The following is a 22876-nucleotide window of genomic DNA, read 5'->3' on the forward strand; positions in this document are numbered from 1 at the left end:
TGAGGAGTGATGTTCTCCCTGTTGTGACAGGAGGAGGGAAGATAGAAGGGTGTAGATTGCAGGTAAGTTGGAGGTTTGGGGGCATGAAGTTGAAGGAACTGTGTTTTCTTCGTGAGGTAGGCAATGTGGTCATTGTCTTACTGGAAGGGGAAATGGGGAATAGCAGTCAGGAAAGACAAACAGTATTTGAAATATCAGACTAGAAGAAACTGCTGTCTAGCGAAACCATATGATTCCTAAGTGGCATTGTTGTTCCTCATCACCCCTCAACAGTACAGATTCAGAGAAACCTGAGTTAGACTCATTTAGACTGACCTAGGCTGGGTATTTAGGATAAGGACAAGGGAGTGGTCAAAATGGTGGACCACAGGATCTGATCTGGATATGGAAAGAAGTGTTCAGCCACGGACAAAGAGAAAGCAGCCTGGGGAGTCCAAATGGAGTTCAGAGACGGGGAGAAGCATTGAAAATGTCAATAAAAAAATGTTGTGATCAGAAAGTAGGAGGAGACCCAAGATAAAGTAGATCATGTACCAACGTCTTTGATGAATGCAGGAGAGTGCCTGCTACTCCGTGGTCATGGAAATGAGGAGAGAGGGCAGTATGGCTGGATCTGGTGGGGGGCAGGGGGTACAAAAATGATGAAGGAACAAAGACTAGAAGCTCGTGGACAGCATAGATACCACCCTGGCGTGGTAAGAGTAAGATGAACTGACCAGCCTCCCTCGAGAATGCTGCAGGGCAGTGGGGTCCTGGGGGAGCTCAGTGTGAGTTAAGAAAGGAACTGAAGAGGTGGGGGGTCGGGGGGGAAGAGTTCTAGCAAGCAAGGTGGGAGGGAGAGAGCCAGTGGGCAGGCTGTTACCTCTCTGTGGTTATGTCCACTCTCATAAGAGTATAAATTCTTCCTGAAGAAGAATGAGAAGATGGAATTCCCCTCTGGGTCTCTGGAAACTACCAACTTCCATCGATTCACCCCAGAGTCTCTGGTGGAGATTGAAAAACGAATTGCTGCTAAGCAGGAGGCAAAGAAAACCAAAGAGAAGTCCAAGAAACAGAAGGACCAGGAAGAGAAGACTCGGCCCCAGCTTGACTTGAAAGCGTGTAACCAGCTGCCCAAGTTCTATGGCGAGCTCCCAGCAGAGCTGGTCGGGGAGCCACTGGAGGATCTGGACCCCTTCTACAGCACACACCGGGTAAGGGCTACTGGCCGGAATGGCCATTCTCAGCTCTGGGAGAGGAAACCTCTGTCCCACCCAGCCCAGGATTCCTCCTGCACCGTGGTGATGTGGCTGTCAGCTGGACTCAGTTAGTGAAAAATATATCTAATTCACCTCAATACTCTCTTTGAATCTCTATGGTGTTTACGGTGGAGGTTAATTAAATCCAAATCCTCAAAAGCAGTGACAACTGCTGTGGAGTTTTCAGAGGAAGTTGGCTATTCCCTTGGATAAGTTCTGGCCTCAGATCTCCAGAGATGTTGGCTTTCTATGCAAGTGGGGAGCAAAGATCTTGAGGCTGGGATTGAGAGTACCTGTCCTGCCACGTAGCATAGGGAAGGGGAACCGAAATCAGGATGATTTAAACCGGTGGTCCTCAAAGTATGATCTCAAAACCCCTGGGGTTCCCAAAACCCTTTTAGTGGGTTCAGGAGTTCAAAACTATTTCTTAGTAATACTCAGATGTCATTTGTCTTTTTTACTCACATTCTTTTGTGAACATACAATAGTTAACATAGAGGCTATTGATGGAGGATCACATCTGTCTAACAGCTACTGGAATGTATGCTTGTATACTCCTGTGTTTTAAAAGGTCCTATCTTTTTAAATTTCTAATATTATATATATATATATATATATATATATATATATACACACACACACATATGTACAAACATATATATACATGCATATATACACACATATATATACATACACACACACATGGTATAAGCAAAAAGGTATAAACATTAACAAGAGATCATTAAGGTCCTCAGTAATTTTCAAGAGTACAAAAGGGTCCTAAAATCAAAGTTTGAGAACCACCAGTTTAAACAGTTTCATGACAATTACCCTGTTTGTATTTTATCTTGGATGTTCTATACAGCTGAAAAAGTGGTGTGTGCATGTTTGGGGGTTGGGAGGGGCAGGAATCAGCCATCTCAAATATGGTTTGTAGAGAAAATAAAAAAGGCACTGAAATGACTTTCTCCTCTCACCTGCCAAGAGCTGTTATCCCCCAAAATGCTCAGAGGAGGGAACCAGTAGAGGGTTTAAAAGGGGAGACCTAGGAGGTAGAGAACAGAAGGACCATCACAGACCAGGGATGATCCACTAATCAGAAGAGGAATTAAATGCAACCAGAACTTCACCCCCCTGCTGCCAGAATCCTCTCCCTGGGCATGATGCATCTCACCAACCCTGCAGGGTCAGCTGCCTGTTGACTGGGCAATCTCAGAGGCCCATCTTGATGCAGTCAGCCGCAGGGCCTGGGGTCTTGCTAGAAGGGTGAGGATATGGCTTTTAGCCCCTGATCCTCCCTTACTCTCTGCCCCTCCATTTGCCTCTCATTGACCCATGGTTCCCAGAGCCCTACTTGCTCCTGAGCCTGAGATGATCTCACTTATGCTCAAACCCATGGCTGGAGGAGGATGCATGTTTCTCACTGGAGATCCACCCTCTGTTGTGGTTTTTTTTTTACATCTTTATTGGATTATAATTGCTTTACAATGTTGTGTTAGTTTCTGCTGTACACAAAGTGAATCAGCTTTATGTTGTGTTTTGTTTTAGACATTTATGGTGCTGAACAAAGGGAGGACCATTTCCCGGTTTAGTGCCACTCGGGCCCTGTGGTTATTCAGTCCTTTCAACCTGATCAGAAGAACAGCCATCAAAGTGTCTGTCCACTCATATCCTTTGCACAGTTGCTCCTTCCACGTTAGAATCAAGCGGTGCCCACTGTGTCATGTACCTTCTTTGGGGGTTAACAATAGAGCCTTCCTCCAACTGAATCCTAAAACAATGAGATCATCAAATTGAAAAAAAGTTTGTGTTTTTAGTGTGTTCAACACCCAAAAGCAGTCTCAAGACAGAGGAGGTGTTCATGCAACCCACACCTGGTCTGGGATTCAACTAGACCAGTCTGGACACATGTGTGGATGCACAAGTTGAAAAGGGGAGATTGCTGATACACCCAGATACATTCTCATCATATGTGGCCTGTTCTTCCCACAACATAATAACCAGTAAGAGGGTCCCTAGGCTTCTTTGGGCAGATATGATAGGTGTGGGTTGATATTCTGTGTCCTAGCCATGCTGGAGAGTGATTGCTTATTTGGCAAAAAGTCAACTCTTGAGAAGGCAAAGAGAACAGACTGCAACGGGCAGAGCGAAGATTGTCTAAATGGGACCCCACTGGTCATGGGGTACTGCCTACAGCACATTACCCCCAAACTACTGGCCGGTTAAAAATGTCAGTAGTCTGAGGTTCATGCCATTGAGGAACGTAGTAATGGTTAGAAATACGTTGGTCAAATGTCTGTATTAAATTAATTGCTTTATGTAGCTTCAGAAGCTGCCTCGAGCTTTTCTCTTCTTTTTTTTTTTTTCAAGACAAGCCAAACTAGAACAAACAAGAGACTTTGGCTTGGTTTCCAAGGATCTTCCCTAGCGACCGTCCAAATTGGAAGTTCCTAATAACAAATTCAGCCTTGGTTTCTCGGAGGTTGATTTGCAAGACCAGCCTTGCCTCAGCTGCCTGTCAGATGGTAGCCAGCCTCTTAGCAGGTGTCTAGTAAAAGGGCTCTTGCCTCGCACTCTGGGGTAGATTGTTGGATTGCTGGACAGCACTCAGTGACCTGGTAGCTCACTACATTACATTTTCCCTTTACATGTTTTACCTTTATGGCCAACCAGTGGGAATCATATTTTCTTAATTCAATCTCGGCTTTCCTAATGCTGTAGAAGAGTATTTAATAATAATAATAGGGGCTTCCTTGGTGGTGCAGTGGTTGAGAGTCCGCCTGCCGATGCAGGGAACACGGGTTCGTGCCCCGGTCCAGGAAGATCCCACATGCCGCGGAGCGGCTGGCCCCATGGGCCATGGCCACTGAGCCTGCGCGTCCGGAGCCTGTGCTCCACAATGGGAGAGGCCACAACAGTGAGAGGCCCGCGTACTGAAAAAAAAAAGAAAAAAAAGTCTCCTATTTGCTAAATACCTCCTAAGCATCAACACTGTCATAGGTACAGAAACCCTTGAAGAAGGGATTAGCACCTCCATCCTACATGTTACTGTTACTCAGAGGCATGAAATTAATTGCCCAAGGTCACACAGCTAGTTAAAAGGTCCAGCCTGCGTCCTGCTTAGGGCAGTATCAGCAATAAGGAAGTAGGCAGTTAATGGAAACGAATTAGGGTAATTTTTTCTCTAAGTATGTCATCTCTACATAGTTTTTTTTTTTAATATACAATTACATAAAAATTACAAATAAAGAAAAACAGCAAATATACAAACTCCTTTTCATCCATCCTGGTTGAATTACATCTAGTTAAGTAAGAAACAACTAATTAGAAATAAAACCCCTTTAAAGAACCAAGTAACCAGTAAATATTCCTTTTATCTTGAGATTTGATGAATAAATAATTGCTGGGTGGAGTCACAGCTGGACAGAAAAGCTGTTAAGGGTCTCCTTCTCACAAAAGTCTGAATTTATATATTTAAATCTCATGAACTTTGTAGCTCCAGCCCCCCACATATTATTCAAGGTATGGAATTCTCAATCTCCTATTATTAATATTTCACCAAAATTATAATTCTAATCAAATTTGCTCTGAATGTTTTCACAAGTAATATTATCAGAATATCTCATAATTCTTTAAAGGTTTGTGGAGTTGGAGATATGATTTTAATTTAATCCTTGGGTTAACATTTCCCCCCAACCTGAACACATTTCTTAATTTAATTGCAAGTCAACAGGAAAATGTGGTTTAATTAGTAGAATTTCCCTTTTCAAAATAGATGGGTTCCTAAATAACTGTAAAACAGGGCACATTAAAGGCATTTACAGAAAACTAAAATAGATTTAGATACTTCTGCTCAAATTGAAATTATGAAAGATGAGTGGTTCACTCTGTAGGTCAAGCTTACATCTTCAGGCGTTTTCTTTAGGAAGTAATTGTTAGGAATTCAGAAAAATGTCCAATGGGGGAAATCTATCTTTGGACTTCGCCACCAACATTTCTGCCCCATCTATTTACCCTCTTCCACTCACCTTACTTTTCAGTGTCTCTATCCCCTTCTTGTAATGCATTTGCCCCCAACCTCTCCTTTAAGATTCTCCCCTCTTGCTATTCAGAGTTCTCCTCAACAGCCTAATCCTGTTTGGGATCTTCTCCTTGAGCCGGCATTTTACTCCCCCGTGCCTGCCTCCATTCCTAACCAGATGTCCATTTCCTCAGTGTGCCTGATCTCAGCTAAATTGGAAAAACAATCTGACGAACCTGATTGCCATGAAAGCGTGTAGCCATCCCCTTATCTCTAACTTCCTAGGAGTATAGTAGTTCCCCCTTATCCATGGTAGATACGTTCCAAAACCCCCAGTGGATGCCTGAAACCACAGACAGTACTGAACCCTATATGTTTTTCCCTATACTTACCTACCTATGAAAAAATTTGATTTATAAATTAAGCAAGAGATTAAATTAGGTATGAGATTAACAACAACAATAATAAAATAGAACAATTATAACAAAATACTGTAATGAAAGTTAGGTGAATGTGGTCCCTCTCTCTCTTTTTTTTTTTTTTTGTGGTACACGGGCCTCTCACTGTTGCGGCCTCTCCCGTTGCGGAGCACAGGCTCCGGATGCGCAGGCTCAGTGGCCATGGCTCACGAGCCTAGAGGCTCCGCGGCATGTGGAATCTTCCCGGACCGGGGCACGAACCCGTGTCCCCTGCATCGACAGGCAGACTCTCAACCACTGCGCCACCAGGGAAGCCCTGGTCTCTCTTTAATGTACTGTATTCACTCTTCTTCTTCTTGTGATGATGTGACATGGTAAAATGCCCACGTGATGAGATGAAGCGAGGCAAATGATGTAGCCATTGTCACAGGACATTAGGCTACTATTGACCTCCTGATGATAAGTCAGAGGGAGGAGCATGTGCTTTGGGTGACCCCAGATCATGGAGCCATGATGATGTCGATGGTTGGGTGTCAGAAGCAAACAATGTTAATGGTTGGGGATCCCTGGTGGGAGGGAGTGGGAAGGCTGAAATGTCATCACATTAACTCAGAATGGTGGATAATTTAAAGCTTATTTTCAGACCACCATTGACCACAGGTAACTGAAACTGCAGAAAATGAAACCATGGATAAGGGAGGCGCTATTACATTCTCCTTGTCTTTTAGGAAAAAAGAGACATTTGCAGGATGAAATTTCAGGCCATATTGTATAGTGAAATACAGGTGTCAGGGCAGAAGGACATTTTGGAAAAGGGATTCTGTTTCTTTTCATCTTGCTCAGGGTTCTATTTTCAGACAATCTGAGTCCACATCTCAGCGCCATGGTTGACTAGCTGTATGACCTTGGAAAAATATTTAAGCTTTGTCAGCCTGTTTGCTTAGCTCCAAAGTGTAGGTAATAATATCCACCTGTAGGTTAGTTGTATTAGAAATAATGTGGACGAAGTATTCAGCCGAGGGTAGGCACTCAGTGTCAGCTGTTATTATGTGACAAGAACATAAAGTTGATCCTAGCTAAAGAGTTATGGATTTAATCAATTCAGCGTCAAGGTGATCAGAAGTGACCTCAGGAAAACGTGGTGACTCTCAGCTTTTCCTTAACACAGGCCTCTCAGGTGGTTCAGTTTATTTATAACCATCACTATTTTGGTCAATTGTGTGGGCATGACCCAAACCGAACTTCCAGAGAGAATGGAGTGAGTAGATTTGCTGTCATTCTTGTGCCTTTCCTTTCTGTCCTCTCCTTCTGTTCCTTCACTGGGCGACTTTTTTCTCTTATTCATCCTGCTTGGTCTCATTTGGGTAATGTGGAATCCTATTGCCTATCTGACTTTGCAATGCTTAGATATCTTCTCTGTGGACTTTGTTTCATAAACACACATATGATATTCAGCTTCAAAGAGCTATAGATGAGTGGTTCTCAACCTTGGCTGCCCATTGGAATCCCCTGGGGAGATTTAAAAAATATTAATGCCTGGGTCCCAGCCCCAGAGGGTCTGATTTCATTGGTCTGGGGTGGCCAGGGCAGATGAACCCCCTGCCTCCCCCCCCTCACCTATTAGGTGCACACCTGAATGCAGTTGAGGGAAGTCCTACTCAGAAAGAGAAAGAGATGCAGAACCAAGAACAAATGGTTCTTGAACATATTCAGAAAATAACCCATGAATGAAGCTGTTGGCTGTATACCTCAAAGTGACCATAAAATTCCTGAGATTATTCTATCTCCCTGGGTTAATGATAGAATCTCTGTAGTTTCAGACTGTGAGGGCTTTCCAAAAACATTCTTCACCAAACCATCTGGGACGGTTGCCCCCTGCCCAGCTCAAGCAGGGCATATTTTTGGTATAATAACAGGAGCTTTGTAGAGCTTTCTCTTTTTCCAACTTTGTAATTTTTGTCTTTTGCTGACTGTAAATTAATACATGCCACAATAGAAAATATGTTCTATTTCTATTAATAAAGAAGAAAAATAAAGTGGTCATATTAATTGATGCTGAAAAGTCATTTGATAAAGTTTGATATCTGTTTATGATTAAAAACTCTTAGAAAAGTAGAAGTAGAAGGGAACTGCTGTACTCTGATAAAGGGTAACCACTTTGAAGAAAGGAGTAAACATCATACTTAATTGTGAAACACAGCAAGCTTTCTCTTTGACATCAGAAGGAAAAAAAGCAAAGATCTCTGTTACATCAGTTGTATTCAGCTTTGTAAAGGAGATCCTAGCCAGTGTAGTAAAGCAAGGAAGAGAAAGAAAAGGTATAAGAATAAGAAAAGAAATATGTATAAAATAGATAACTAATAAGAACCTGCTGTATAAAAAAATAAAATTCAAAGAAAAAATAAGTACCAAAGATGCCATGATTTATGGATAATATAATTATGTACATAAAATAGCCAATGTAATCTAGAGGTAAACTATTAGAATTAATAAGAGTATAGAAAAGCAGCTAGGTACAAATTAATATACATAAATCAATTGTATATATATACTAGCAACAAACAGAAAATAAAATAGTTTTTAAGAATACCATTTACACTGGCAGTTAAAAATATCAAGTTTCTAGAGATAAGACTATCAAAGTATGAGTAAAATCCCTAAAAAGAAAATTATAAAAATATTTAGTAATATTACAGAAACCCCCAAAATGGAGAGATATATTGTATTCTTAGATTCAAAGTCACAATATTGTAAGGCTCCCCAAAATGACTAATAAATTTAACGTGATTCCAATCAAAATCCCAACAGGCTTTTTTTTTTTTTTTTTTTTGTGGTACACGGGCCTCTCACTGCTGTGGCCTCTCCCGTTGCAGAGCACAGTCTCCGGACGCGCAGGCTCAGCGGCCATGGCTCACGGGCCCAGCCACTCCACGGCATGTGGGATCTTCCCGGACCGGGGCACGAACCCGTGTCCCCTGCATCGGCAGGTGGACTCTCAACCACTGCGCCACCAGCAAAGCTCCCAACAGGCTTTTTTTAATATAACTTGACAAACTGACTCTAAGATTTATATGAAAATGCAAAGAGCCAATTATAGCCAAGACACTTTTGAGACAGAAAAACAAGGTAGGAGAAAATAATGTGCTCTACTGGATATCAAGATTTACTATAAGCTCTAATGATTGAAACAGTATGCCATTGGTGTAAGATTAGTCAGACCAGTGGAACAGAATAGTTGGCCCATAAACAGGTCAATGCACATACAAACCTTGAATTGCTGACAAAAGTGGCACTGCAAAACAGCAGGGAAAGGGCAGTCTTCAGTAAATGATGCTGAAGAATTAGGAATCCCAACAGAAAAATTACATTGAACATCCAATTTTACACCAAACACAAAAATCAGTTCTAGGTGGATTAAGATCTAAATTTCTTTGTGAAAGACAAAGACATCAAGCTTTTTGAAGGTTAAAAAAAAAAAAAACTGGGCGTCCCTGGTGGTGCAGTGGTTGAGAGTACGCCTGCCGATGCAGGGGACACAGGTTCGTGCCCCGGTCTGGGAAGATCCCACATATCACAGAGCGGCTGGACCCGTTCATTTTACAACTAATTTTTGTTTCATGTGCATTTTCATTATGTTTGTTACATATCATAATGAAAAGCTTCAAAACAAAATAAATTTAAAATAAATGGCCATTGCATTAAATGCAGAATACTGAAAAATATGTCAGAAGACAGTAACTATGTAGATAAATTGCTGTTAGAATTGTAGTTTATTATCTCTCTCTCTCTCTCTCTATATATATATATATATATACACACACACACACACACACACATATATATACTAAGATGATATAGCATGTAAAATTTCTATCCTTTTAAATTTCTAATGCAAAGCATTTTCTATCAAAAGTAAGAGTTATTTGGGGATTCTGGTTAAATATGGAAAATAGCATGAATATGTTTTACCCCAACCCTCTCAAAATGCCAATGAAATGACAGCATGGGAATAAGAACAGTATAAATATACAAGAACAAAGAGAAGTAGAAAGGAAAGCACAGAGGACAAAAGATGTCAAAATAATCTCAGAAGACCGAAAGTGGGTGGAGGACGGTAAATGACTCAGCAGACGAGGGCTTGTTAAATGACAGTGCCTGCAGAGGGGGATAAAAATGGGGATCAAGTCATTTTACCCCCTAAAACTCCAGAGGCCCTGAAAATGTTGACATGGTACAAATAGCAAAAACTGGGACTAGAAAGAGGGAAGAACATGGGAGCAGAGGATGTTCACTTATTGTCACTTCTATAGTAGCAAGAAATTAAAGAGCACTCTTTAAAGTTGATACATCAAGGAATGAAAAATAATTACATTTAACAGTACAAAGGTAAGCAGGAAAAAGATATTATTAATACATTCAGATGATGGATAAAACAGAGGGAAAAGGAAAGAGAATTAATGGCAATCAGAGATATTATTTAAAGAGATAGCATAGTAAAGGCAATGTATTACATAGTTTTGATTATAAATGTATATTTTAAGGCAACTACCAGAACTAAAATAAAAACTCTTCTAAATTCAGAATCATACAGAAAAAAATAAAGCAAATAAAAAATATCAGACAATGAAATATTTTAAAAACTATTAAAAACATAACACAAGGACTTCCCTGGTGGCACAGTGGTTAAGAATATGCCTGCCAATGCAGGAGACACAGGTTCGAACCCTCATCTGGGAAGATCCCACATGACACGGAGCAACTATAAGCTTGTGCACCACAACTACTGAGCCTGCGCTCTAGAACCCGTGAGCCACAATTACTGAAGCCCACTCGCCTAGAGCCCGTGCTCCGCAACAAGAGAAGCCACCACAATGAGAAGCCCTCGCACCGCAACGAAGAGTAGCTCCCACTCGCCACAACTAGAGAAAGCCTGCGCGCAGCAATGAAGACCCAATGAAGTCAAAAATAAATAAATAAAAAACATAACACAAAGTAATATAAACAAAGATCAAATAAATCTATCATGTCAATAAATATAAATGGATTTTACTCATCTGTTTAAAAAAAAAAGTCATGTTATATAACAAAGCAGTATTGAACTCTACGTTGACTAAAAAATATACCACTCAAAGTGATACAGAAAGGTCAAAATTAAAGAACGGGCAAAGATATAGGCAAAGGCAAACAGAGCAGGAGGCATGATCTTAACATCAGAGAAGGTAGAATTTAGGCCAAGAATTATTAAACAGGACAAAAATGACACTTTGTAATGCTAAATAATCCATAAACAGTAATGTATATATTTGCAACAAATAATGTGGCAACAATGTTTATAAACCAAAAATTATATACAAGACAAGAATAAAATAGACAAAAGTAGACAAGAATATTGTAGCGATAGGGAAGTGTAATTAATTTCTTTCAACCCTATGACAGATCAAATGTATAAAACAGTATGTAAAGATACAGATAACTGGAGTAACATAGTAAGATAGATCTAATTAATATCTTTCAAACTATATTCTCTGAAAAATAACTATACAAATTGACCAATATTAAACAACAAAACCTTAACAAGATCCAAAAAGTAAAATAATAAAGAAAATATTCTCTGATCACACTACAATAAAATGAGAAAATAATAACAAAATTAGAAAAAAAAAGAAACCTTTCCACTTGATAATTTTTAAAACCTCTTTTAGAGAACTCTTAGATGGGAAAAAAAAAAAACCAAACTAAAATTATAAAATTTCTAGGGAAGAAAAAAATTTTTAAAAACACTATGTATGTATGTATCCATTTCATATATATTTTACTGCTATCTAACATTCCATAATATATTCTCCTGTATTTCCTTCTAAAAGTCATATTTCTTTCTACATGTAGATAATTCATCCTCCCAGACTTTTGAGTGTATGTGTATGATATGTGATAGGCTTCTCATATTTTTCCATAAAGATTATTCCAACACCAATTTTAGTAGATTATCATTTCTCTAGTGATTCCTTCTACTACCTCTGTCATGCACCAGATTCTCATGCATACTCAAGTCTGTTTTCCTAGTAAGCTATTTGTCACTCCTGAGTCAACACCATACAATCTAAAAGCTTTATAATAAGATTTGACCTGGTTGATCATAGCACCCCTCCTTATTTGTCTTCTTTAAAATTATCTTGGTTCTTCCTGTTTCTTTACTTTTCCATATCAATTTAAGGGTCAGATTTTCAAGTTCTTGTCTTACAACTCTGTTGAAACTTTGATTGTAAATGCACTGAATTTATTTATTACCACAGGAAGAACTGCCACAATGACATATATAATTGTATCTCCTAATATATATATGCCTTCTTTTATATTCCTCCATAACATTTGACATCTTCTATAAAGTTCTTACATATCCTATCTCTAGGTACATTATATATCATTTTGCTTGCCCTTTTGAATATTTATTTTTATTGATAAAATAAATTAATGTTATTAAATTTCTGTACATTGGTTTTGCATTCAGCAACCTTGCAGAACTCTTTTAACAATTCCTATTTGAACAAGTATATCATCTGCAAATAATGATGAACTTGTTTCTTCCTTTATGATTCTTATACCACTTGTTTATTTTTCCTGTTTTATTGAACTGGCCAGGACTTTCATCACAATGCTGAATTGAAGCTATAATAGTGAGCGTATTTCTTTTGTTCTTGATTCTAAATAATATGCATGTAGTATTTCACTATTATCATGATAACTATGGGATTCTCATAATTACTCCTTATCAAGTTATGGGAATTTCTTTTCACTTCTGGTTTAAGAGTTTCATTTTGAATGAGTGTTGGTTTCTATCAATATTTCTATATTTATTAAGATTATCAAATAGTCTTTTATCTGTTAATATAGTAGTTTACATTAATAAATTTGCTAATCTCTTTTAATGGTTCTAGCTTAATCAATGCTAGATTCAGTTTGCCAGCACTTCATTTGACCTATCTTGGTGAATGAGGCTGACTTATAATCTTCTCTCATAAGCTGTCCCTTTGGGTTGCTTTTCCATCTCTCTGCCTCACTGTCTTCTTTCTCTCTTGTCCCTGAGAACTCCAAATTCTCACTCTGTTCTGCAGAGTAATTCAGCTCTCTATCCCCTGCAGCGTTTCTTAATAAGTAATAGAAGGATCTCTACTGGTCACTAGAAGGCTCTCAGTAGCCTCTAAAAAATGTGACCGATTCAGAAGAAAAAGCAATGCAATCATTTTATGCACAGATAAGTTAAAAATCTGAAATGTAAGATTATTTGTAATTTACATAGAATTTCTGACTTTTCGTGTTCTTTAGAGCAGCGTATGAACTTCAAGGACTGACAGTTCATACTGGTTAACATGGAATTAATCATGGGCACTTTATCTTAACTAATGTATTTTATTGTCCTATGACATTACATTTACATTTGTTAAACTTGCATTTCTCATCTTTACCACTACATAATATTACAATTCAGAAAATGAACCATCATTTCAAAAGTGGTTTGCAGAAATATAACAATAGTGATGAAAATAGAAAAATAAATCCTATAAGTAATGAATGGACTCTGTCACAGACATAAAGCTTGAATCTGTATGTCATGAGACAAGTGGACAATGGATGTGGATAATCTCACAAAAGCTGATAAAAAATAAATAAAAAAACAGGGAGCATGACAATGAATAATGATAATTAAATTTTATTGGATCAATGAGCCTTTTGTTCTAGTACCTAAGTTATTATCTCAACATTTTATCAAGTAATAATAGAAAGCTACCAAAACTTCCATATTATTTTCTAATAAAGTTTATCAACCTCACTTTTAAACCAACTGACTGTCTCTAGTACAAATATAAAATAAGGATTTCCAGTACAAAATTGTCAAAATTTGATGTTAAAAGTTGAAAGACATGAAAACTATAGAGTCATCATTTGCCCTCATAGCAAAAACAAGCAAAATTATACCCTTGCCAGTACGATATGAAACCAGCTTCAAAATCAATGGCAAAGATTGTAGTTGGAAAAAAAGCGAGAAATAATCGATAGAATTCCTTCATCAGAAATATTGGATTTCTTATAATGTGACTGACATTTAAAAATCAATGACTCTTATGTATGTAAACAAGCAGACATTGTACTTTATAGTTGAATAAAATTGTGAATAAATCAGTTGTCAGTACAGTTTCACCATATATGTGAGAGAGAAGTGATCAATGACTTTTTGTCCTATTTATCATGAAGCTGATTTTAAAAGATGAGATTTCTGGTTTAATTAAAGATTAGTTTGTAAACTATGAAACAGAGTTAAAAAGGGATGTTAGCTTCTACACCAATGTTCATAGCAGTATTATTCACTGTAGTCAAAAGGTTGTTTCCAAATGTCCCATCAACAGATAAATGGATAAATGTCCATCAACAGATAAATGGATAAACAAAATGTGGTAGGTGCATACAACAGAATATTCAGCTTGAAAAATGAATGAGATTCTGATATATGCCACAACATGTATGAACCTTTAAAATATTATGCTAAGTAAAGTTAGTCAGACACAAAAAGGACTAATATTGTATGATTCCACTTATGTGAGGTACCTAGAATAGGCAAATTTATGGAGACAGAAAGTAGAACAGAGGTTGCCAGGGAGCAGGGGAGGGAGGAATGGGGAGTAGTTGTTTAATGAGTACAGAGTTTCTGTTTGGGATGATGAAAAAGTTCTGGAGATGGTTAGTGGTTATGGTTGCACAATTTTGTGAATGCACTTATTGCCACTGAATTGTATACTTAAAAGTGGGTAAATTTTATATGTATTTTACTACAATTAAAAAGAATAGATAGGGCTTCCCTGGTGGCGCAGTGGTTGAGAGTCTGCCTGCCGATGCAGGGGACACGGTTTCGTGCCCCGGTCCGGGAAGATACCACATGCCGCGGAGCGGCTAGGCCCGTGAGCCATGGCCGCTGAGCCTGCGTGTCCAGAGCCTGTGCTCCGCAGCGGGAGAGGCCACAACAGTGAGAGGCCCGCGTACCGCAAAAAAAGAAAAGAAAAGATAGCTGAATTGATATTGAAGAAGCTCCAGCTAGATGGTCAGCAAGGAAGAGCATCGCTATACCAATGGAAGATGTTGCTTCCAATGTGGTATGTACATTATTTGTGAAAATAGCGAGGGTCCATAGCATACTTCCAGACCCTGATTCGCTGTTGAGGGACATCATGGAAGTTGTGATCACAAACTGATTGTGACCACTTAGTATATGTTTCTTCAGCCTACAGGGCTGAAACAAGTGAGTACAGGATGCTTTTCTACACTGAATTGCTCTGGCTGGCAAGCAAGAAAAGGTTTGCAGTGTTTTCCAGCAAGATATTAAATCTTTTAAAATGACTATTTCTGTGAATACACATGGCATGTCTCAGGAGTACATTTAGGATTTTGAATAGTCTGGATCTTTGACTTCAGGGTCTAAATATCAGAATTTTTAAATGATTAGACATCATGACTTCTTAAAACTTAACATTGGTGCAAATGGCTCAGTGGCTGAGAGTTTGACTTTTCCCCAGTACCAATGCTTTTCTTCATTCATCAGGAAAAACACTTAAGATATGTCTTTGCATATTAAAAATCACATCCAAATGCTACAACTGAACATGCAGAAATACCTTGTGAGCCAAATGTCACCAGAGAGAGGATGTGACTCCATCAGCTGCTGTCTCCCAAGCCGAGAACTTTAACCTTCTAGCTTTCAGTGGCACTAAGCTGGGACACTTGTCCTCTGGTGAAACACTGAAAATAGCCTTTGGAGAGAACTCTCTCCATAATTTCTGGATCTGCATTTGACCTGAAAGGCCAAAATATCTGTCAAAGCTTCCCAACAACCTATAGTTCTGAGTTAAGATTTTCTAATTTAGAAAACATAAAGAGTGGGGGGAAACCCAACAAACTATGGCAGCTGACAGCTCAGGTTGCTACCCAGGCAGATATAGATTTCTTTGTGAATGATGTCAAACACTATTTCTCCTCTCACACATAGGAAAGAAACATTACTGCTATGCACTTTTAAATTTAATTTTTACTTTTATTTAAGATATACAGATCCATGGTTTAAAAGGTCACATAGCTCCATAAAGATTATAACAAAAACAGCAATTTCATGTTTCTCATCTCCTCACCCCAATCCCATATTTCCAGAAGCAACCACTCTCACCATTTGTTTACTGCTTTCTTCTGATACCTCTCTAGCTCTAAAAATATACTCAGACTACTATTTTTTTTTTTTTTTTTTTTTTTTCCGGTACGCGGGCCTCTCACTGTTGTGGCCTCTCCCGCTGCGGAGCACAGGCTCCAGACGCGCAGGCTCAGCGGCCATGGCTCATGGGCCCAGCCGCTCCGCGGCATGTGGGATCTTCCTGGACCGGGGCACGAACCCGCGTCCCCTGCATCGGCAGGCGGACTTTCAACCACTGCGCCACCAGGGAAGCCCTCAGACTACTATTTAAAAATTTTTTCCACATTAGATATTATCTATTAGCTTTCTGTTATGGAAAGAAAAGGGGATTAGGTCCACATACAAACACTCATTTTCTGTCACACTCCTCTTCCCAATATAGTTATATCATAATTTTTGGTTAGATAATCAGACAATATGTACATTGTCTGACTACATATATGATTAAATAATAGTATTGCTAAGCAAATACTGTTCACAGCTGTATCATGCAGTATACTTTGGTTACATTTCCTTTTTGCACAATGTTTTTGCTTTCTCTAGAGTTAATAAGGATTTAATTTCTTCATTTGCTCAGTTTTCTGTATATTTATCACTAATTTCTGTATTTTATCACTAAACTCTTCTCCAGAGGTTTAATTATTGCTTAAATTTACTTGAACATATCAGATTATCCATCAGTTTCCATTTTTCTTGGGGAAAGCCTTCTTAGAGTCCCTCAACTCCTGCCTCAATCTGGTCTAGATGTTCCCTAGGCCTGATGTACAGCTCTTTTCCAGAGATTTTTCCTTCTCCATCCTCTTTTGGATTCCATTTGTCACTCCCCTGCATCCCATATCTTCCTCGTTATTGTTTACTTCCTTGTTTTGGTGGAGCATATCCTCTGGTAACTTTCTTAGATGGGTAGGTGGGAAATAAATTTTCTGAGACTTGGCATATCTTTATACTAGCCTCATCTAAACAGTTTAGCTGGGGAAGCAGCTATAAATTAGAAATTACTTTCCTCACAATTTTGAAGACATTGTTCCACTGTCTTATAACCTCCAATTTTGCTATTAAGAAATCTGATGGTATTTTGATTCTCAATCTTTTGTATGTGACCTGTGATTTTCACTCCTTCAGAAAAAGTTAGGCTCTTCTCTTTGTGCACAGTGTTCTCAAATTTTGTGATGTTGTGCCTTGATATGAACCTTTTTCATTCATTTTCCTGAACACTCATGGGTATTTTAGCTGAATATTTTGATCCTTCAGTTTAGGGAAATTTTCTTATATTATTTCTTTGGTAATTTTCTCCTGTCTATTTCCTTCTCTGTTTCTTTCTAGATCTCCTATTTTTTTTTTTGCCACTGCACAGCATGTGATATCTTAGTCCCCTGACCAGGGATCGAACCTGCGCCCCATGCATTGAGAGTGGAGTCTTAACCACTGGGCCACCAGGGAAATCCCTAGGTCTCCTATTAATCAGACATTGTACCTATTAGTCTAATTCTCGAATTTTCATATTTTTAATCACCTCTTATTTATTTCTTTTTGTTCCACTTTCTGTGAGATTTCCTCAACTTTATTTCTAGCCCTTCTATTAATGTTTTACTTTTGCTATCATATTTTTGTTTTCAAAAGTTCTCTTTTGTTCTTTGAATATTCTTGTTATAGCCTTCTATATGTATCCAGTATCTTCTCATCTCTTAACTCTCTAAAAATATTAATGATAAGGGTTTTTTCCTGACTCATCTTCTATCTGCATTGTCTTTTTTTCTTTTTCTTTCTTTCCTGTTCAGTTCTTTTAGTCTTTGGTGTTAGAAGTAGGCTTCAGATTCCTGATGATCATTGGCTGGCTGTCCATATTAAAAGTGCAGCAACTTCTTGAGCTGTTAACCTGACTGACAGGCTTCTAGGAACTTACTGAGGGGAAGAAGTGGGTGGGTGGGAAGGTTGTCTGCCTTTTAGTACATATGTAAATTTTTCCTTTATACCCCTGTTTCAGGATGCAACTCTCTCCCTCTTGTTCAATCCAGTCTATTTCCAGATCAGAGGAGGCAGTTCCTCCCTGAATGGTTGGTGAGGAGGGGGATTTAGAAAGCCCAACTGCTTCTTGTAAAGATTTTCAAACTGCCCTTTCAGACCCTCTTGCCACTGTCTCCCCAGGCCCCACTTTCAGAGGTATTTAGCATCCCTAAGTCCTAAGGAGCTCTGCCATGTGGGTTGGCTTGCTTCTGGGAACTCCCTACTTCCAGCTAAGGTTTCAGCTTTCTAGGGTCTGCTCTGTCAGTTACCACTCATCCGTCTTCACTCTAATTTCCAGAGTGCTGTTATGTTCTCCATTATCATTGCCCTAGTGAATTTATGCTTTTTAAAAAATTCTTTTTACTATCATTTAAGAAGGATTTCCAAAAGGTTGGAGGTAAATACATGTCTTCAATCTGCCATATTTAATCAAAAATCTTTTCATTTTTCATACCAGGGCTTACATTTAGAATTTTATAACTTTTAAAATGTAATGTATCCAAAATTAAGTGTGATTTATGCATGCATCTGAATCCCTTTGGTCGGTGGTTCTAAAAGTGTAGTTCCTCAGGCCATCAGCATTAGGCTCTGCTGGGAACTTGTGAGAAATGCAAATTCTTGGGCCCTACCCCAGACTTACCGAGTCAGAAACTCTGGACGTGCAGCCCAGAAATCAGATGCTTGAACAAGCTCTCCAGGGGGTCAGATGCGTGCTAGAGTCTGAGAACCACTGCTGTTGGTGATGGAGGGATTTTGAACACTTGAGAAACACTACCCTACTCTCAACCTAAGCTTCAGATCCATCTCTTCAAATCCAAACCCACAAAGTGCCCAGCAGAGTGGCTGTTTTGAGATGACTTCCTCTAACAGGAACCATCCTCCTGAGAAAATGTGTGTGAACTCAGATGCTTTTTTCTTCCATGACACCTAGTTGTTTACTGCCTTAGACAGTAAACAGACCAGGATCCCTGAGGCCAGAAATGCTGGCAGACCAGGAACGGTATGAGAAGAAAAGAGTCAGAAGTAGAGAAGTTTGGAGAGGAGGGATGTAGTTGGGCCTCCTCCCTCTTCCATATTTTCAGCCATCAACAAGTTGAGAGAGGAGTTGCCAGCTTCCCTCAGGGCAGAAATCCTCGGGGAGCCTCATGGAACAGGAGGAACTTTGTTCTGAACCTCATGGTGCCAGAGGTTCTCAGCTGCCATCGCCCTCTGCCTACCTTCAGAGCAGCAGAGGCTGCCGATCATCCCACCCCACCCATATGTGTGACTCCTCTGAGTTCCTCCGTCTGCGTCTCATCTCCCTACCTTCCCTTCTTCCCCTTCCCCACCTTGGCGATGATCTTTGCACGTTCTCCTTTGGAACAATCACAGCCACTGTCCCTCTGAGCTCTCTCCAAGGCACAGTTAATACTCCCTTTCCACCTTCCCTCCCAGATATGTCTTCACTGTCATTTATACCTTTGAAGCCTTGATAAAGATACTGGCAAGAGGATTTTGTCTAAATGAGTTCACTTACCTGCGAGATCCTTGGAACTGGCTGGATTTTAGTGTCATCACCCTGGCGTGAGTATTTCTCCACACTGACTTGTATGTGCATCTGTGTAGGGCTTGTAGGTGTGTCCAGGCTGCCACTCTGGGGATGTTTCCTTATCTCTGTCCAGCATCCTCTTTCAGGACTGTGTGGCCTAGGGTTTCTTTGCCAAAGACTGTTGCTTTGGGAGTCATTTTCTAGGGTTAGTCCCATACACTCAGGGAGAAGTTGGAGACCTCAGATCTGAGCTGATAACTGGCCTGTCAAAGTGGATCAGACAAGGCTCAGCCTTGTACCTACCAGATATGAAGGTCTTTACCTGAGAACCAGTGCCTGAGAAGACGGGTTGGCCACACCCACATGCTTGAATATCCATCCACACATGTAGCACACGGAGCCTTCTAGATCACAATACATCTTCTCAAAGGGGCCATTCTGGAAAATATTGCCTTAATTAAATCAGTGTTCATGTCAGTCTATAAGTGGAAGTGCTAGTAGGTTCTCAGTGTCTGTTCTGGGTCCTTCCTAGGCTGGTGTTACCCAAAATTGTCCTTATTTATGCTGCCTGAATTCCCAAGTACCTCTTCTTGCAGAGATGCTGACTAACTTCTGGTCCTACAGGTATGTTGGTGAAGCCATAGATCTCCGAGGGATCTCAGGCCTGCGGACGTTCAGAGTCCTTAGAGCTTTAAAAACAGTGTCTGTGATCCCAGGTGAGCCGCTTTAACCAGTACATTTACTCATAGAGCTTATGTTTGTTTCCACAGCCTAATGTCCCACTTTGATTTTCACAAGAGCCCTATAAATTTCTGGGACATGGACTACTGTCCCCATTTAAGAGACAAAGAAACTGAGGCCCAGAGAGTAGAAAACACAATCCCAAATCCTCATCACTAGAGGCATTTGTGACCTGGATACCTCATGTCCTGATTCTCAGCCAACACTCTGTCCACAGTACCCCATGGTGTCCGTAAAGAACAAAAAGGTCAAGTCTTCGTTTTATGTTCTCATTGTGGGGTTCAGGCAAGCCTTCAGTCAGATTCTCATTTATACTTTAAACCAAAATGTAAACTTGGAAACAGTGAAGAAGGAAAAAGGCAGTCCTAGGCTCTGGTGAGTATCTTCCCCGTTTCCATGGATCTGAAAATTTGGGCCTCAGCCCTGTCTTTGGACCCACAGAAGAGAAAATAATTAGACAATTCTTGATTACAGGCAATTCAGAAACAAAAATAGTATACCAGGGCTCATCTTACCAGGCCTCCAATAAGTAGCCCAGTGATACTCCTCATCTTCCACTGGGTTGATGGAGGGGATAGTGAGGCCAGAGACCAGGTAACAGCCCTGAGATGGGACTCAATGCTTCTCCCTTGTGACCTGATGGGTTATCTACCCTCCCTCACCCCTGAGAACCCATGCCCTCATCTGGGAAATAGAAATACTCACGCTAGAGTAGAAGTCCCTTTCCACGGTTCTGTGACTGGTTCTGCAGGGAACGACTGAAAAGTCTTTGCCAACTTGCACTGGACAAGCTTCTTCATGAAGAAAATCAGAGCAATAAGTAGTCAGTTCTGCTGCTTGGTACCTCTCTCACCTACTCCCAGCCAGGAAGACCCTGAGCCTTGTCTACAAGACCTGGCCTGTCCTGACCCTCCTCCTCTCCCTGCCTCATCTCTCTCCTGTACCCACCTCACACCACATTCCAGAATCTGCCTGTGGTTCCACAGACATTCAAAGCTTTTGCTCATTGCCCAGCCCTGGGCCATGCTGCTCCTCTGTCAGGAAATCCCTCCTTCTCTCTTCACTTAACTCATATGCATCCTCAGGGCTCTGCCACGCTCTGACCTCCTCAAGGAGACTCCCTGGTCCTTCCCATCTTCCCCACCCTCCACCCCATCTTACCCCGACTCCCAGGCTTCTGTGAGGGGCTGTTCCTCTGTGTGCCCACCTGCTCAATAATGCTATGGAGTTTCCCCTCACTCATCAGACAGCCCCACCACAGGCCAGTGCCTTAACCATTGCTCGGCTCCCAGAGGGGACCACAAGGGGCAAGGGGTGTGCTCAATGGGTTATTTGTTGACCAGAATGAGAATGCAAGGCTAGATCACAGTCTACTTCCCTGGTTAGAGCTCTTTCTGCTACCTGGGGAGCTGCTTTCCCGAAGAAGGTGTTTTCCTTTGCCAGAGCAACAAATCATCTTTCCTTAAACAAGCAGGGGCCCCATCTTTGCTGCCAGCTGTGCTCCTTCTCAGATTCTCTGTTTCTTCCTCAGTGACTCTCAGTGTCCCTCATGGCTTCACACTGTTATGTACATCTGTGTCTTTGCATCTCTGTCTCATTCTATCTCCCTTGCATGTCTCTCTCTCCCCCTTTCTCCCTCCTTTCTTCCTCCTCCTCCTCCTCCTCTCTTTCTCTTTCTCTTTCACTCACTCACACACACACACACTCACACACTCACACACACTGAGGTACGTGTGTCCCCAGCCTTGAGCTGCCTCCCAGGACTGAGATAAGGACAGAAAAACAGATACCAAATGACTGGAATGAAGTTAGTAGCCTCACGCCTAGTGTAGTGCCTGGAACATGGCAGGTACTCATCAATTACTTTTTAAATTGAATTGCTACTCTCCAGAATTTATTAGCTTTAAAATGAAATGCATTGCCTGGATATCAGTTGCTTCATCTTTACAATGGGACAATAATCTCTGTCTGCCTCTCAGACTTATTACAAGGTTCAGATGAGAAACTGGGGTTGGAACTGCCCTAGAGTTTGTAAAATACCTCACACCTGTGTGTAGTGAGAGGGTAGGGTGGCTAAGATGCAAGCGTGCCAGGCACACATGTGTGTTCTGCGTGTGGCACCTCATCCACGTGGCAGTATCGGTGTCATCTTCCCACAGGGCTGAAGGTCATCGTGGGAGCCCTGATCCACTCGGTGAGGAAGCTGGCTGACGTGACCATCCTCACCATCTTCTGCCTGAGTGTCTTTGCCCTGGTGGGCCTGCAGCTCTTCAAGGGCAACCTCAAGAACAAATGTGTCAAGAATTGCACAGTTGTCAACGAGACGGCCAATTACTCTTCTCATGAAAAACGGGAGTGGAATTTCTGTCATAGGGACCCAGGTCTGGTTGGCAGGGGGTGTGAAGCCCCTGCATACCTGTATAGACATATATTTTGATTCCTCTTTTCTGCTGAAATGCTTCTCATGAGTTGTGTTTTACTTTTGGGCCCCCCCATTCTCTGTTGCCAAATTTCCTTTTACAAGGAAATGAGCTATAAATCCAGAGGCAGGTCATTCTGCCTCTGCTGAAGGAAGCTCAAAGCTGAAGCCACTGCTCAGCTTTTCTCTTCCCAGATGAGACATTTCCCCTTCCAGGCGTCTCAGCATATCCAGTGAGGGCACATGGCCAAGGGCTCTCTCCTCACTCTGGCAGAAGA

The 22876-nt window shown here is 40.6% G+C and overlaps 1 protein-coding gene across 1 annotated transcript in view; it reads left to right on the top strand.

Moving 5' to 3' along the window:
• Window positions 1-923: 923 nt before the first annotated feature.
• The window catches only part of SCN10A (sodium voltage-gated channel alpha subunit 10), a gene marked incomplete at both ends in the record, with an annotated part of 75967 nt that continues 54014 nt past the window's right edge, over window positions 924-22876 (top strand). The window contains 6 exons of the mRNA XM_082663514.1: window positions 924-1193; window positions 2787-2905; window positions 6856-6936; window positions 19345-19473; window positions 20063-20154; window positions 22339-22560. Of these exons, the coding sequence (XP_082519640.1) occupies window positions 924-1193; window positions 2787-2905; window positions 6856-6936; window positions 19345-19473; window positions 20063-20154; window positions 22339-22560 (913 nt within the window). The remainder of the gene's footprint in view (window positions 1194-2786; window positions 2906-6855; window positions 6937-19344; window positions 19474-20062; window positions 20155-22338; window positions 22561-22876) is intronic.

Source organism: Grampus griseus (assembly GCF_964374135.1).
Source record: "Grampus griseus genome assembly, chromosome: 10".
Lineage (NCBI taxonomy): Eukaryota > Metazoa > Chordata > Mammalia > Artiodactyla > Delphinidae > Grampus > Grampus griseus.